The sequence below is a fragment of the Canis lupus genome, chromosome 9, assembly GCF_003254725.2.
Source record: "Canis lupus dingo isolate Sandy chromosome 9, ASM325472v2, whole genome shotgun sequence".
In the NCBI taxonomy this organism is placed as follows: Eukaryota; Metazoa; Chordata; class Mammalia; order Carnivora; family Canidae; genus Canis; species Canis lupus.
In genome coordinates, this window is record NC_064251.1 from 26,853,603 (window position 1) to 26,871,671 (window position 18,069).

Genomic DNA, 18,069 nt, shown 5'->3' on the forward strand with positions numbered 1-18,069 from the left:
AGCAAAGGCACTGCCATTCGGGGCACACCGCTTTTCCAGGCCAGCCACTTTTATCATTTCATCATTTCCCATCACCGTGAGGAAGGAAAACACCTCTCTCACCAATCGGATTAGCCCCATGAGACAGAGCAAAATCATATTCCATCCTGTCAAGCGGAAGGGAAAGATGAAAACCCTCTACTTACTATTACAAGGGGTTAATGAAACCACTTGCCTGTTTTACTCGCTAATTCAAAGTCTTTCTCTTTTCTCTAGCTAGCCCAAACTTTCCTGAAAGAACAGCTTTGAAGATGCCAACTCACTAGTTGATGAAATCCACCGCCTGAGTTTTCAACTGATCGGCGCTGTGGAGGTCAGCCAGGATGAGAATCTCTGCAGCATTCTCCACGGAGAGGTTACTGCAGAGGGCGTCCTCACACATGACCTTCAAGCGCTCCAGGGCATACTGTAAAACACAAGCACTGCTGTGGTCAGGACAGGAGTGCCTCTGGGCTGCCTCCGCTGAAGCTGTTGCTCCTCAGCAGGACCGCCACAGAACTGGATTCCCAAGCAAAACTGCACAGAGCGTGACAAGGCTACTACTGCAATGATAAAGCACAAGCATGCCCCAAGGCTGAAAATAATGCGCATGGCTGCCATTCAAGTTCTAAAGTCTACCTACTAAGAAAAATGGCAATGAGGGCATATACCCACAACCTCAAGTTCACCCTGCCTCAAGTATGACTGAAGTTGTTTCTTGGACCACCATCATCTACCCTCCCTTACAGCATAACCCTGCTTCAAGCCAACAGGGCATTACATTTTACATTGCTGCTATCCTTTTAGTCAGAGGCAAACTAGGGTGATGCACAGTCCTTTTTACTTAAGCAATGTCACCAGCCCGGCAGGGTATCCCAACTGGCCCATCGGGCTATGAAAAGAAGCCCTGTGGTGACTTTCACCAGCATCTCTGCCACTAGCTGGTCCTGAATGAGGGTCAACCAAAGGCCTCCTTTTAAAGAGAAAGGGATAAGTGGAGTCTTCTTTACTGGGATTGAGGTCAAGATCCTCAGGGTAGAGGAACAAAGCAGCAGAGACCCTGGATCCGGTTTTGGTTTAAAAACTTCTATTTTCCAAGTAGAGTATAAATGTTCTGGAAATGAAGGTCTAGGTTAATACTGAGCACATCTGATCTAGCTGATTTGTTTTGATGTCACTATACTAAGTGCTTTTAAATATGAGATTATGAATTTACTAAGGAACTTCAGGAGTGAGGAGGAGGAAGGGATAAAAGGAGGCACAAAATAAAATGCCATTAATTGGCTTACAGGAGAACAGTTTGCTTTAAGGGTATCCAGTTTCCATATCAGTCCCACTTTAAGGACCTCAGAACTCAATGACACAATAACCCCTTCTGGCTGAATCATGGCAATCAAACCAAGACAATTTTATTTTTATGAATTCTGGGTGAGGAGGCATATCTGCTGGCACTGTGATCTCTTGCAGCAAAAAGAGTTTTATTGGTTTTGGTACAGCTTTAATTTTTTTACATTTGAGTAACTGGAAAACAGTTTCCATGGAAAACAGGAATGACACCAGACAAGCAAGAAATTAGGTTGCTGTTTTTGTTTTAGAAGGCTGGAAAAGGTTGAGTAAATGTTCAGTCTTTATACAGTGCTGCACAGAACATTCCTCTTATCCTTTCTCAATACATTTCTTTTAAAAGGACTTTTACTGTGAATAGTTCTGATCCCTACTGCATAATTAGACAAAAGTAGCCATTCTTATCCCTTGGGGGACAAAGTTTTTTTTCTTAATTATGCTTCTGAAAAACCTGCCTAATGGCTGTACTTACCCAAGAGATTGAAATTGTGTCTCCCAGGCCTGGCCGACGTGTTTTGTTTTGTTTTTGGTCTAATTACACGTGTCCCCAGGAGACTGGAAAAGCTCAGAAGAAGCTGTTTCAGCCTCTGGGGTAAATTCTAGATGTTTAGATCCTTCCATGAAAGATTTCTTATTCTATTTTCCTGACGCTTACAACAAGGTGTAAAGGCAAAATGTTTTCAAATAAGCTTGGAGCAAAGACTGTCTGATGGGAAATTCTGAATGGAATTTGAAAATGCACCCTTCACTTCTCATTCATAAATTTAAAGCACTGCTGTGATTCAACTACTTTATCTCTTAACACACTGTACTGAAAATACCATCCATAGAATGTCAGTTCAGGCTGATCCCTATACTCTGTGTACTTACAGGGGGTTCCCCAGTGGGTTCTCTGGCTGTGGAGCAGGAACGAAAACCGAGGAATGACACAGATGTCAAACCCTGGTCCTGAGAATATACACTGCTGAGCCTCAGTATTTCTGTCTGAAAAGTGAGCCTTTTGATACAATTTATCCTTATGGGGGCTAGAAGATGAGGGGGGTAAATACCTGCTGTGTCTAAACTTCACTGAAAATCAGAGGGTTGGTAAGACAGGATCACTATAAACGCATGTTTACAAAAAGCTGTGTCTTCTACTTTCCCAGAGCTCACAGTGTATATTTTCTTACTGCCTCCACTGAAAGCAAGATTCCTGTGGTCAGAAGGGAACTAGACTGGGAGGGTGGAGTATGTTCGCACTGCCTAACTGGATTCACAAAATCTTGAAACGATACAGCTACCATCCAAACCTTTTCATCAGCAGGGCTGACAGTTTATGTGCCTCATCCTCTACCAACACTCCAAAAAGCTGATCAATAAAGACAAAGCTTCCACTGTCAAAACATGCACTTTCTCTGTTCTTGAGGTGCAAAGAAAGGTGGAAGAGACTCTTCCTATGGGTAAATCCTGGGAGGGCTCTAGTGCCCTCAGGTCAGAGCCAGCTCTGCCCCCCAATGGGTGCCACAGCATGATGGCAGGAAGAGAAGCTGGCAAGTCCAGTAGGGAACGGTCTTTCTCACAGGGTCTACTGCTGGCCAGGTATAAGTACTTTTAAGACAAATTTCAGAAGGAAAAAGAGCTACCCACTCCCACCTCCTCAGCTTGTGCTTCCTCAGACCACAGGGGCCTTGGAGGACAGGTTATTGAGCTCTTTCTGACATGTCTACATAATGAAAATCAGTTTCCTAAGGTGTGTTTGGGGGACATTAATTCCTAGCAGTGGTTCTTGAGGAAAAGGATTTCAGGGCTAACTAAAGAAATGCTATCATTCTTTTAGAAAACTCACAGTGTACATTGACATACTAATAAGATTCTGAGAAATCTTGCAGTAAGATAGAAACACACGAGAACCCCAATTTGACTTGTTTAAACTCAAGTGTTTCACTCACATTTTCCCCCAAACTTCTTTTATAGGAATCAATTACTGGCTTACTGTTTTTGGTCTTTACCCTATTTCCTTGGTTCTAAGATCCATACTTTAATTTTCACACACTAACATTTCTCAAATCTTATGAAAGATGTACGCATGTACTGCAGTAGTATTTCTTTTTTCCAAAAGAGCTACTGATCATCTTGTAATTCTGAATGTGATATATTTCAATAGATACTTAGGTAAAAGTTGAAAATGCTAACCATGACCCTGGGTAAAAGATTATTCTCTTCCTGACAAAGTTTAAATCAAAACTCAAGGGGAGGTGGGTGAGGGAAAAGGTGAAAACAGGGGATGGAGATTAAGGAGTGCACTTGTCCTGTGATGAGCACAGGATATACAGGATTGTTCAATACACTGAACTATGTTGTACACATGAAACTAATATAACACTTGTATGTCAGTGTCAACTAACTGGAGTTAAAAGAAAAACTGTAAAAAAAAATAAACAAGGGATCCTTGGGTGGCACAGCAGTTTAGTGCCTGCCTTTGGCCCAGGGCGCAATCCTGGAGACCTGGGATTGAATCCCACGTCGGGCTCCCGGTGCATGGAGCCTGCTTCTCCCTCTGCCTGTGTCTCTGCCTCTCTCTCTCTCTGTGTGACTATCATAAATAAATTAAAAAAAAAAAAAAAGCTTTTAAAAAAATAAAAATAAACAAAACCCTTATTTAGAAAGAAAAAGTTTATGAACTCAAGAACTTTGCAAATTATAAAGCCAAACGTTAGTGTTATCTTAATCTTTCATATCGCTATACTTATATGGGAGATAGGGAAGAGAAGAGAGGTAGACATCAAACTTACCCTTCTTTTCTATAATTAGGGTGACCATATAAATTACTTCATTTAAAGCAGGGCACTTCAGAAAATAAAAAGGGTACTACATGAATAACTGTGTTGGCACCAAGATGTAACCCAGGACTCTCCTGGCCACACTCAGATACATCCTCAGCTTACCCACTATGTAACACAGAGGCCCAGTCATCAAACCCAAGAGGTCACAAACACTCCTCCCCTTGTGGTCCTCTGTCTAGTCTTATCTCACCTTGTCAGCAGCTGCCAACAAGTCATCAGCCATTTTGTCGAGGTTCGGAGCCTTCCCCGTGTAAATGAAGCACATCATTTCCTTAAAAACTTCAGGCTCCACATCATTGATCTCAACCCGATTCTATGCCAGAAAAACTGAAAATGAGAAACATTCCAACAGAACAAAATCCCTAAACAATTTTCATGATTTTAAGCTCTGCTGGGAGAAAAGGCTTGCACCATCTAAAACCTAACATGGATGGGAACGGAACTCTCTTTGAACAGTCTTCTCTCCCATCATATGCACCACCTTTATCTTCTCAAATACAAGAGCAAGATAACTATGTATCTTTGATTTTTTTGGTCTTTCTTTGCTTGAGTAGAAACACATGTCTAAAACCCTCACCCAAAACTGGATGATTGTGCTATCTGGGATAGAGTGAGTCTGCTTTACCTAGAATGCTTCCGGACCACCTATCCCTGCTCTCAGAAAGTGTCTGTTCAGAGAATGGTACTCCATTTTAATAACACGACTGGAAAAATAAATCTGGTGTCAAACTGGGAAATCATCTGGATCCAGTCACCTAGCTAAAAAGACGTATCTTCATTCTGTTACATACCTTTTTGCTCTCCTCCATTTCATGTTCAAACATGGCACTAAAAACTGGAGAACGAGCTACAAAGTGAAAGGGAAACAGAGATAGATAAGGTTATCACACTGAAACTCCTTGGTTCTTCTGTTATGAAGAGGAGAGCGCTTTCCTTCCTATCCCATTGCTACAGAAAAAGGCTTAGCCTCAAATTATACCAGAATAATAAAATTCCTCTCTTCGTACATTATATCAAGAAGTGAATAATAATACAGAGGGGGAAAAGGAAGTCAGTACTTTCAAAATAATTTCTCATTAGCTCCATTCCAACCAGATAATTACTCAAGTGACCTATGTTAGATGACAATGATCTCCTCAGGGCAGATCTGGGGGTTCAAACGAAGACCCTTCATGGCCTAAGCAGGGTATCCTAATACCCAGATTTTTGCCTAGAACAATGACACCAACTTTCTCCACTTCTAGGGGACCACATGGCAAGGAGACCAAGAACAGGGCAGGGCTCGACAGCATCCATTAACTAGATAAAGTGCATGCTTATTTATGGCAGGTGGTCTGTTCCCCCAAGCCACGTGTTCACAATAGAGATGATTAATATCACAAAAAGGCAAAAAAAAAAAAAAAAATCTTAGGTATGATAACCATTTGTGGTCCTTCAAAGTTCAATCCTTCTTGATGAAGGCTTAATCCTTAGTATTTAATGTCTTCCACTAGGAATAATTTGATTTTTTTCCTTGGGGAGGTGGGGATAATGGAGAAAGTTGAGAAATGGAGTTCTAAGCCATGCCCACTGTGGTCTAATAAACACAGAAAAATAAGTCAACTTAATTTCAACCATGAAAGTTATAAAAGGCCTAAAAACCTCAAATTTTATCATGTTGCCCAATAAGTCAGAGATTTTGGTGAAAATGGAGACTAGCAATCTTCACCCGAGAGAGGAGGACCAGATGGAATATACAGTAGGACTCTGAGCTAAAAGGTAACCTGAATTTTGGCCTATAGTTTATGTCAGAAAAGACTAATTTTGGATCTGTCATTTTCTAACCACATTATCTTGGGCAAATCACTTAACCCTTTGAGACTCAGTTTTTTAATCTATTCCAAAGGGACATTAATCCTCACTGCTCTTATTTCAGAAGCCTTATCAACTATAAGGTACTAAGTAAATACATCACAGAAACTAAAGATTAAAAGGACTAGTGACTTTTAATAAAAAATAAAAAAGGAAGGGTCCAAAGCAGCAGTATGCTTAGAGGGTCTTCAGTGGCTAGATATGAACTGCTGCTATGAGAATAAACAAAGTCACCTGGGGGAGGGGGCAATAAGCAGAGGGAGAGAGGGAATAAGCGAGGCAAAACCTTAAGGACACCAATGTTGAAGAGGGAGGCCATGTATCAGAAGGAGCCAGAGCATCAGGAGAAAACCAAGAAAAAGAAGTCAAATAAACTATGAGCTAAGGAATCCCTCAAATTTAGGAATTAGCAGGTCATAGAACTTTGGAAAACTGCTTTCGTAGCATGGAGGTGAACTGAGGATAAGTGGGAGGAAAGAAGTAGAGACAGTAAATGTGCTAACTCAAGAAACTTAGCTCTATTTAAAGAGAGAGAAGGAGAGAGAGGGAGAGAGACAGAGAAAATGAATATGAATGAATGAATAACTAGAGAGAGAAGGCTGAGCCTGTTTCCAGGCTGAGGGTAAAGAGGCAATTGGAGAAAGAGAAATGGTGGAGATACCAGACAACAAAGGGATAGCTGGCAGAGTAAGGCTTCTGAGAAGGCGGCGTGTGATATGAAACAGAAGTAGAAGAGACAGCCTGCTTTGGACACGAGGAAGAACACCTCCTCCATGGAGAAAGCAGGGAAAATGCACGTGAGGTGAGAGGCAAGAGCCAAGGGAGAAGGGCCTCAGTTTTCTCTCAGAAAAAGTAGCAAGCAACTCTTTCAGGAGTTGGGAGATTAAAGGAGACTAGTAAACAGTATGAAGTATCTATTGTTAAGGAAAAAGAAAGAGAGCTAACTGTCTATCTGTGTAAGAGTTCGTGGCAGTGCCAAGAGCTTAGCTGAGCGTGCAGACACTACCCTAAGAGCTGGTGACTTCCTTTGGCAATAGACAGTAACCACCTAGTTGAGAGCAGGAACAGGAAGACGGTGAGACTGAGCCAGACTGAGGTTCCGCCAGGTGTATTTTTTAGAATGATAGAGTTCAGAGTCTTGGTAAGAAATCTGGTGCCTGAAAGTTCACACAATTTCCTCTTACGTCTTAGGGTCTGAACAGGAGTCTATGGCTGATTGCTATGCCTTCCTTCATGGGGAGGTAAAGTTAGTCCTGCCCCATCAGCTCCTGCTCTTTGTCAACCCTTCTGGTCTTCAGGACAAATGCCTATTATTAAAGTAAGACCTGATCCTCCACATCACTAGCAAATTCTCATTCTGCTAGTATGTCTATATTGAAAGAAGGGCTAACACTCCAGGGCTGGGGGCACTCAGCTAGATGGTGGTTAAGTACCGAGCAGGATCTTCTCCACTACAACCCAAGTTCCTGTCTCAGGGCCACTACCTGCTCTTAACCAGTGTTTTGATATCCGCCCTCTAGGTGCAAAGGCATTCAATACACATCACCATCCAGTGCCTAAGTCCCCTATAGAGAGGAAAAACCAAAATACTACTTTTATGGAGAGCAGGCTACTGGGTTATGATGACTAATGTCCCCACCCTAAAAAAATATATATTTGATTGCAGTTTTTTTGCACCAGTTCAAAAAGCTAATGTTATTCAAAAGGTGATTATGCAGCCACTGTTTTCCCGTGTTTCACCAAAACTAAAGCTCCTGTGAATAATGACCGACCTGCCAAGATAGCTTTGTGAGCCTGGAACTCCTGGCCAGCAACGCACAGACAGCAGTCCGTGAACCGAGAGTTCTCCCACAGCCCTCCCAGCTCATCAGCCAGCCGGCACTCAGGGACCTTCACCATGTTCATGGTGTTCTGGCCAGAAATGTTGACGGAATCTTGCACCACGCTCACCTGTGAAAGACAAGGAAACACAATCCGAAGGTTTTGTTACCAGGAATTTTCTTCCCAGCAGGAGGAGAGATGACTTTTACCTCAATGCTGTAGTACATTCGGATACAAATGTTAGTCATGTTCTCTTGAAACCACCTCCACAAATCAAAGCTTTATCCTGTGGATCAAGTAATTTCCAATCTGCCACAATCACAATCATACTTATTTTACACCATCTTAGGATGAGAGGCAAAAGCCCCACAAATCTCCTTCTCCTCCAAATGCTAATAAACTCTTCCTCCTCTGCCCTGAAAACCTGGGTAAAACCAGGGACACTGATCTAAACACATATTAAATATTTACTTACCTTATTCCGCCTTAAGCAAAAGGTTAAATACAAAGAACTCTTATGGAAACTACCACTTAACACCCTATAGAAGAAAAAAAATCTTTGATAAGCCTTAAAAGCAATTCCCTTATTTTAGTTAGGTCTGGAACATGAAAATAAAATACAGCTTTATTGGGCCTGGTAAATAATTAGCACTTCCTCACAGATGTTAGTCTAATGAAAGAATTGGGCTTGGAATGGATACCCTTCCTCAGTCCTTAGTGACAATGACCTACAAGATAGCTTGCCCCAGCTAGACATGCACTTATAGCTCTGGAACAGAATGACAAAAGATTTACAGAGGGATCCAATTTGCCACTATGACTTCAACAGCAGCATGCTTTAACTGGTTGAACTAACTGTTCAGCCTAGATAAAAACCAAGGTAACTTCTAGACGGGTCAGTGAAACTCAGATAAATTTGTTACGATACCAAGTACAAGGATTTATAAATCATGTAGCATTCTGAAATATATGGAAGCTACCAAACTGAAGATAAGATCTGCAGTCTCTGCAGATCAGTCTTCTAACAACCACTGCTATGCTTCACCTCCTCCATCATATGGGGTTAGAAATGGTAATATCAAAGCAGATCTCACAAACCTTGAGAATCAGCTCCTCATTCTTGTTATTGCTACCAGTTAGATGAGAAAGACAGCTTAGGAACATCCTAAATGATCCAAATTTCTCTCAACCTTCGAGATGCAAGTCATCTTTTAAATGTAGTCATAAACCCAGAGGCAAAGTGAATTCCCTGGCATCCAAATGACCTGTAATCTCTTTTGTGAAGGAGTGAGATATTTACCATCAGGTCAAGAAATGTATTCATTTGTTTCAAACTAACTGTTATGATCTCAAGCAATGAAGCAGCCAAGTTAATCAATTATGAATGTACTTAACATCAGTAGCACATTAATCAGAGCCAGATTATAACATTATTTTAATAGCTCAGGACCCAGTACAAACTACCCCACAGAGATTTACTCTTGCCCTGTGTAAGATCTCTAATTTGGTTCAGCCACTTTCTCATACTAACACCAAAAGTAGAAGTCTCCGATTTCCAGTTACAGCCTCAAAATACTGATTTAAAAAAAAAAAAAAAAAAAGGAAAAGGAAAAGGAAAAAGACCAATTAAATCCAACTTCCTCATAGGGAAAGGCAGGAATCTCTTGGGATGCCCAATGGAGGGAATGGAGAATGCTTTTGGCACTGGGTTCCTAAGCTTAAATTAAATCTGGCTGACAGGAGCTCAGAGTCATTAACACTTGATGACAATTTACTAGATGGGGTAAAATGAACTGGCAAGAACTAACCTGAATGTCAATGCTATGGTTACCAGTGGACCCTCTGCTGGTCAGATGCATGCTTGGTAATGAGTGGGGCCCAAAGACTGTGACTTGTCTCACTAGAGCAATTCCTCTCTCCAGACACAGACAGGAACACAGCAGGAAGGAGAATGTACCTTTACTGTCTGAGCCAGACTTGTTCTGTAGATATATGGATGCCTGGAGTCTCCAGAGCGCTGAATGTCTGGCACCTCTTACCAACATTAAATACGTTTAATTAAAAATAAATTTTAAATGGCATTCACAAATGAGTCTTCAGAGCCCAAACTTTTAACTTAGGAAGGGATTGTTTTCCTCTGCAAATGATGATGCTAAAATGAGACCATTTTGAGAAAAACGAAAGATTTTTTTTAATGCCTATAAAGTTGACTATGGAGACTCATTCAGAATTGCAGCTGTGAAGATGACGTGACTGTGACATTTATGTCGTCTTATAAATGACTACATGAAAATGTCTCAGGAAGGCTGTATAACCCTCTACATTTCAAGTCATAAACGGGCCTCACTTTTAAAGTCAATTCCTTTTCTTAAAAAAGAAAATTTCGTAAAAGATTACAGACTGTGCCAATTCTTGTACATTTTATCTAAACATAAAAAAGTCAAAGTAAGACCAATGGAAATATATTTTTTAACTTCTATATAATCAAAACAATCAAGGAAAAAATAGACTGCATATAGAAGGTTTATAGCAGCAGCATGACTTCTAATCAAAAGACTGGTCACAATCTAAATGTCCATCAAAGAGAATGAGTAGACAAACTGTTGTATATTCACACAACACACTATCACATAGCACTAAAAATGAAAGAACTATAGTTACACCCACCATATAAATACATTTTAGATGTATAATGTGAAAAAAAGCAACATTACCGACATGACCTACATACATTCTGATACCTTTTATAAAGCACAAAAGCAAGCAAACCTAAAAAAGTACATTGTTCAGGCATACAAATAATAAATAAGGGAATGATATCCTACAACCTCCAACAGCTATTTATTATTATCCTCTGAGTGTAGGGACAATATGTCTAAGGGATAGCAAAGAAGCATATACAGGTTAGTACCAAGTTACTGGTGATGCTGTTGGGTCAGGTGCTAGGTTTACTACCGTATGTTTATAACCTAAATAATGTTACATATTAAAATCACCTTTTTTGTAAGTCAAGAACAATCAAATATTGGTGTTATCATACAGTTCAACTAATATATCCAAATAATCCATTAACAAAATGATAAAAAGAAAAAAGAAAAGACCCACATATTTAAAATCTGATAAACATACATATTCCCAAGCTAGGAAAGGATAGTTTAGGAAGGAAAGGGATATTTAAAGAGACAACTAGGCAGCCCCGGTGGCGCAGCGGTTTGGCGCTGCCTGCAGCCTGGGGTGTGATCCTGGAGACCCGGGATCGAGTCCCACATCAGGCTCCCTGTGTGGAGCCTGCTTCTCCCTCTGTGTCTCTGCCTCTCTCTCTCTGTGTCTATGACTAAATAAATAAAACCTTAAAAAAAATAAAGAGACAACTAGTGTCTACATGAAATATTTCATATTTCAACTTTAACTACAACATTACAAAGAGACCCTGGAATCTTCTACCTGTCAAAGGTATGTACAGTGAAGGTGGAATATCTGCATCTTTAATGTTAGTAGCTATTTGTTTTTAATATAAACAGAGGGAAGGATCAATAGAAGCAAAAACGTTTCATGCATATTTTCTGTGAACCAAACTATTAAAGAGAAAATTTAAAGTGTAAAGTATTCCTGATTCTTTCATTACCAAAGTAAATACTCTTGCTAGGAAAATCTGGTAGCGTTGGTGTTTCCTTAGGTGAATGGCTTTAGGTCCACTTAGTGCCACATAGCAGACCAGAAGTGGAAAATGCAGAGTTGCCGTGGAATGACACTAATTTGCTGTACAACGGTAGGAAAAATTACCTGACCTCCCTAGGCATCGCCTCTCTCCCCTGTAACATGAAATGAAGATAACAGGACTAATCCAGCTCAAAGGACTGTGATAAGAGACAATTCAGGGAATGCTTTGAAAATGTTTCCAAATAAATTAAGTACGACACATCAACTTGGAAGAATCGTCATGTTTCTTAACAGACAAAAACATCACTGAAAACTGGAGGTGAATCCAGTATGGCACCATTATAAACAAGACCACCCATTCAGCATTTGGAGAGTATGCAGTCTAATTTCATTTAAACGTTCATTAACAGTAATACCACTGAAATAAAGCCCAAACACAAACATGTGATTCTCAGCCTTTCACCTTAGGGTTCCTTCCTGTGGCCTTTAGGAACAGCCAGAAGAATCCACAGAACAGGGACACCTGGGTGGTTCAGTGGTTGAGTGTCTGCTTTGGCTCAGGTCATGATCCCGGGGTCCTGGGATCAAGTTCTGCATCAGGCTCCCAGAGGGAGCCTGCTTCTCCCTCTGCCTATGTCTCTGCCTCTCTCTGTGTCTCTCATGAATAAATAAATCTTAAAAAAAAAAAAAAATCCACAGAACTGTACTTTTGTATCAAGATGCAATACATTTGTTTTTAAATAATCCATCAGCAGATAGGATGAAAGTGCCAGGGCCAAAGCCTGAATGAAGAATGGAGCAGTGGTGAACTCAAGACCTAAATTTGTATGTGGCTGTCGACTTCATAAAAGCCTCTGAATAATAATAATAATAATAATAATAGCAGCTAAATCAATAACATATAAAACATAAACACAAACTAAAATACTTGTTTATAAATAATCCACTGACCGAAGGGAGCAACAGGTCAAAAGGACAGAGTGTATAGCAAAGAATGATCCAGCTTTGAAAAGCACGAAGAACTCAGATGAGCTGCAGACATTTTTAAAACCCACACATCCAACACACACCCCCACGCAACCGTCTTGCAATGCTGAATGCTACTAAGTCCACAGAGAGCCTTGGAACAGAAACGAGTCTCACTAGGCACGAGCCCAAGTATGAGAAGCAACACTCAGCACCTGTGGCCAACGGAGAAGTGTGAGTGGAACAGATGGCACACCTGGTTCGCTGGTAAGAAACCGATGGCATCAGCAGAACTCAGCAGACGCTTCCCTGTTCAACAGCTCCTCATTTCCAAAGTGTCATCTCACTTCCTTCTAAGTCAGTAAGACAAAGCTAAACTTAACCACAGGATTTCTCCTCAGAGAATTTCAAATGGGGAAGTGAAGCCTTGGACTTAGCCACAGGATGAGAGACTGCCAAGTGAGGGTAGTCCAAGAGGTTCCCAAATCGAGACTGTCAGTACAGGGGTTGGAGTGGCTGGAAACCATCTGGGGGGATGGGGTGGCAGGGGGAGCAAGAGAGAAAAGGCTGGACTATGGACTGGAAAATGCAGCAATAAAGGTTAATGCTTTGCCTAAAACACCACAGGCAATATTTAGAGGAGATTTCTCTTTCTTCAGAGAACAGTTCAAAGACTGGCTTTCATTTCCAACAGGAATTAGAATTTTCCATTAGTTTTAAATCTTCCTGAAATATAGATCTCTAAGGTAGATGAAGATTGAATGGATGGTCTTAAGTTTTCATATTGTCGAACCTCACACAAAATCACCTATTGTTCTCATTTTTTCACTTGTGCAACTGAGTATGATCTGTAACTAGTAGGACTTCTTTGGAACTCCAAATTCAAATTCACAGACAAAACCAACCACAACATTCTAACATATTTATAGAGATGCCATCACTCTAGCATATACTTCTTTTACTTTGCAACAAAAAAGGAGAGGAGGTAACTATTATGCAACTACTAGTATTCAGTGTAGTACTTTAATAAACTCTGCATCCAACCGGCAGCAAATATTCTGCAGAAATACTCAATGAACTGTGACTGGGGAGTGAAGCTGGTTACTGCTGGCCAGGCCTCTGCTGTGAAAGGGCAAGAGTGAAAGGGCAAGATCCTTAAGGGACACCATTCCCTGCTGCACAGGTGGCGGTAAGCCTTTGGAACTCTCATTAACTCACAGTGTGAGCCTATTATATGGCAGAACACGCTGGTAGTTGGGGAACTTGTTTGCACCCTCGCCTTGAAAACACAGTGGTCACTCTCAAGTGGTGCTGCTCAAGAAGTGGTTCTTGACCATACAGAGTACAGGGAATACAAAGATCCCAACAGACTGGAGGTTTTATTCACTTACTATGCTATGAGCTTATGAGTATTTGTAAATGTACTGAGAACAGCAGGAAGTAACTGGTTAGTATATACTCATTAAAGAAACCACTTTCCAACTCACTTTCACTTTGGGAATATTACTTCAAGGTTTCTCCCATAAACCCAGACAGGCTATTAGGTCTCTGGTGAGAGAAAGACTCTCCTGGCTGACAACAGATAACTCTCCTAGATGACCACGACTTAGAGAGCTTTATCTACCCTTCACTCTAGAAAAAATGGTTCTTGCCATCCTGTTTCACAACTATTCCAGCAACACAAACTGGATATACTCAACTCCTGATAAGAGTCATCTAGTAGTGCAGAAAAGGAAAGTGATCTGTGGTCAAACACAAGTGGACTTCGTATTTCAGAAGTCAGAAAGTTTAAGGGACAAATACACATATCGAGCTGCTGGTCATTCTCCCCACTTAGAGCACCAGTTCCTTCCACATACTACCTAAAAACACCCCCAGTGAAAAAGCCAGAACCCTAATCTAAGCAGTCAAAAATCACTCATGCCAAGATAGTGCACAATCTTTGTTTTTAAGAACAGTAACAAGAGGAAAGCTGAAGTGCCCAACAAGCCTAAAATCGTGACACAGTTTCAATCACAGAAATAACATTTATGCAGCACCACTCCACTCTGAGATTTTTCTCACTCTCCATCCCTGACACAGTGTAATTAAGTCTACCCATACCCATCAGGTCTGGGAATTGCTACTCTCACCTTGGAGTAAAAGGACTCACCTCACAGAAGAGGGTAAGCTTGTCATCAGGGAGAAGCCCGTTAGCCTCATCCAAGAGAAAATCTCTACGGATGAATTTTTTGAATCCCCAGTCTTTGCCTTGCACAAACCTATATGCCCGTTGACTCTCTGAAGTGGAAAAAAAAAGCCATATTTAGGTTTAGTAAAAAAATAAAAGACAGATCAAATCCATAACTTGTCTGCTTACAAAGTTGTTTGATGTGAAAATAAAGAGTCAAATGAAGATAAGAACATTTACCCATAGCTTTGGTTTCTTCTCCCTTAGCATTCAGAATGGAGAATTTGAATTTTGCCCGAACTTCACTCTTTGGACAGCTGACCAGTAACAGGTAAAGTGACAGGTAATCTTTGCTTTCTTCATCTAGCCCTTTTGGATTTACTCGCAAACACCTGCCCAAAACAGATAGGAAAAAAAATATATGTCGGAAGCATACATGTTTATAGGCTTTGTTAAGTGACAGGAGAAACACAACATCTATTTCTCAAGAGAGGAAGATGTTAAGGAAAACCAACTCAGGGGTGCCTGGGTGGTTCAGCTGGTTGGGATTCCAATTCTTGGTTTCAGCTCAGATCCTGCACTCACCGGTCAGAGGACTCAGCCCCACGTCAAGCTCTTCACTCAGCACAAGTTGGCTTGGATATTCCCTCCCTCTGCCCCTTCCCCCACTTGTGCTCCCTCTCTCTCAAATAAATAATTTAAAAACAACAATAAGAAAACAAACAAAAAAACAAATCCAGGCCCCTTAGTAGGAGATTCTGATTCAGCAGAATGGCTACTTGGGAACCACTTTTTGAGAGCAACCTGAGTCACCTGTTAAAGAGTGAACAACAAAAGTAAAGGGGCATCCTACAAACTGACAGTACATCTTTCACATCTCTGCCTCTTTCCTAACCTCCCAAATCACCCTTTTCTCCCCCTAAAATATTTTAAAATTGAGCCTATTTCCATTCTGTTCTAATCCTCAATCTCAGGAAAGGAAGCCTCTTCTTTTCTCAGGACTAGAGTGAAATCATGAAAAACAAAATGTTGGGGGCATCTGAGTGGCTCAGTTAAGTATCTGCCTCTTGGTTTCAGCTCAGGTCATGATCTTAGGGTTGTGAGATCCAGTTCTGCATCGGGCTTTGCACTGGGTGTAGAACCTGCTTAAAATTCTCTCTCTCTCCCTCTGTCCCTACCCGCTCTCCCTAAAAAATGTTGTTGAGCTCTTTACTATCACCTTATGAGAGAAAAAATATTCCACAGAAATATGTGAATAGTACCTCATCTTTTACAGATATTTTATCAATCTGGTAATAATATCCTAAGATTAAAATAAAGAAGACAGTATGTAAGAAGCAGAGACAAAAGTAAACTCTCATTACACAGGGTAGAGTTCCAAGCGAGGCTTCCAAATAGAGTTAGAGATGACAATCTGTTGCCAATGAATCAAAACAAATTTCAGGCAGATTTAATAGGTTCAATTGAGTTAAGTTCTAAATGTCATTAGCTGAACTGCATGTGGTTCACACTGCTTCTACCACATATAATACTTAGGCCATATGTAACCTTAGGCCTTGCCAGTGTTATGGAACCTCTCTCAAACAGGTGGCCCAATCTAGTGCCTCTCTGGGGAATGCAAATGCCGTATACATTGTGCTCAGCATATGAATTTAAATACAATGCCTAAGAGGGGTGCCTGGTGGCTCAGTCAGTTAAGAGTCTGCCTGCTATCAGCTTAGGTCATGATTCCAGGATCATGAGATCACTCATGACCCCTTCCCCCTTGTGCTCACTATCTCACTCTTTCTCTCATTTATTAAATAAATACAATGCCTCAGAATAAAGCATTCTCTCAACACCTAGCAATACACTGCTTAGTACACATAGCCAACAAATATTAAATGGGAGGAGAGTGGTTTAACTCTTCATGGTTTATCAGAGATCAAAACTGGGTGGCTGACACACGCATTCTGGTCTTGGCAGTGAACATATGGTTGTATCCATAACTGCCAGCTCCTCTTCAAGGGGACACATGCTTTGGATGGGATTGACCCAACCACTCTCAGATTATATTCCCCTTGCCACAGAGATTGAGGGAACTCAAACCTAAACCAGGCAGTGCATGTATTCTTGGCCACAGAGTTAATTCAGAGAAATTTGGTGGATAGTAATGGGTTATACCCACTGCTACTGCCAATCAGCCTTTAACCACAAGGGATGCTAGATTTGAGATGGCTAACAATGTGGAGAACAGAGAGAGATGGGATCCTTAATCTCACCACTGGGATGCTGGATCAAACTACCTTCAAAACCATCCTACACCCTGGGCATTCCAGTTACATAAGCAAACAGATCTCCTTTATTGTTTAAGAGCAGACAATTTAAAAGTTGAGATTTTTATGCCAAATTCTAAGTTTCTTGCTCTTTTTAAAACATCAGCAAAAACAATAAGTCAGCCCTTATTCACACATAGCTAAAGACAGTTGGAGCTGAGCAGCTACCATCCCTTTTAGAAGGGTGTTCACTCAACACTCATATCATATATGAATATCATTTACAACACTGGCCCTCTTTATTCATTTATATTACTCTACAGCCATTTGAGTTTGCTGATCCCTGACATACTCACTGAACTAATTCAACAAATATACAGTGAGGGATGTATGGGTGGCTCAGGGTGTTAAAAGTGGCCAACTCTTGATTTCAGCTCAGGTCATGATCTCGGGTCCTAGGATTGAGTCCCGAGTCAGGCTCTGTGCTCAGTGGGGAGTCTGCTTGAGGATTCTCCCTTTTCCCAGCTCGTGCTCTCTTTTGCTCTCTCAAATAAATAAATAATCTATCCTTTAAAAAAAGATACGTGGGGAAGCCCAGGTGGCTCGGGGGTTTAGCGCTGCCTTCAGCCCAGGGCGTGATCCTGGGGTCCCAGGATCGAGTCCCACATCAGGCTTCCTGCATGGAGCCTACTCCTCCCTCTGCCTGTGTCTCCACCTCTCTCTCTGTGTCTCTCATGAATAAATAAATAAAATCTTAATATATATATATATACATACACACACACACACACACACATGCATGTGTGTGTGTGTGTATACATACGCACACAGTAAACACCCATCATGTGCCAGGCACTGTTCTAGGCACTGGGGAATATATGAAGAACAAAACAAAATCTCTGCCTTCAAGGATCTTATGTTCTAGTGAGACTCTGTTGTAAAACCACGCAAGGGACACCTGGGTGGCTCAGTGGTTGGGCATCTGCTCAGGTTGTGATCCTGGAGTCCCAGGATTGAGTCCCACATCGGGCTCCCTGCATGGAGCCTGTTTCTCCCTCTGCCTGTGTCTGCCTCTCTCTCTCTCTCTGTGTCTCTCATGAATAAATAAAATTAAAAACAAAAACAAAATAAAAAAAAACATGCAAAACAGGTGACTTTTAGA

General features: G+C 41.1%; 1 protein-coding gene across 5 annotated transcripts in view; it reads right to left on the reverse strand.

The window, feature by feature from the left end:
* Positions 1 to 18,069, reverse strand: part of LOC112655042 (speckle type BTB/POZ protein) — a 67,295-nt gene that overhangs the window by 2,264 nt on the left and 46,962 nt on the right. For all 5 annotated transcript variants that reach the window (XM_025439785.3, XM_025439783.3, XM_035720847.2 and 2 more), the window contains 6 exons: positions 14,893 to 15,044; positions 14,635 to 14,762; positions 7,808 to 7,985; positions 4,976 to 5,031; positions 4,375 to 4,497; positions 303 to 445 (listed from right to left, as the gene is read on the reverse strand). In XM_025439785.3, coding sequence (XP_025295570.1) covers positions 303 to 445; positions 4,375 to 4,497; positions 4,976 to 5,031; positions 7,808 to 7,985; positions 14,635 to 14,762; positions 14,893 to 15,044 — 780 coding nt within the window. The remainder of the gene's footprint in view (positions 1 to 302; positions 446 to 4,374; positions 4,498 to 4,975; positions 5,032 to 7,807; positions 7,986 to 14,634; positions 14,763 to 14,892; positions 15,045 to 18,069) is intronic.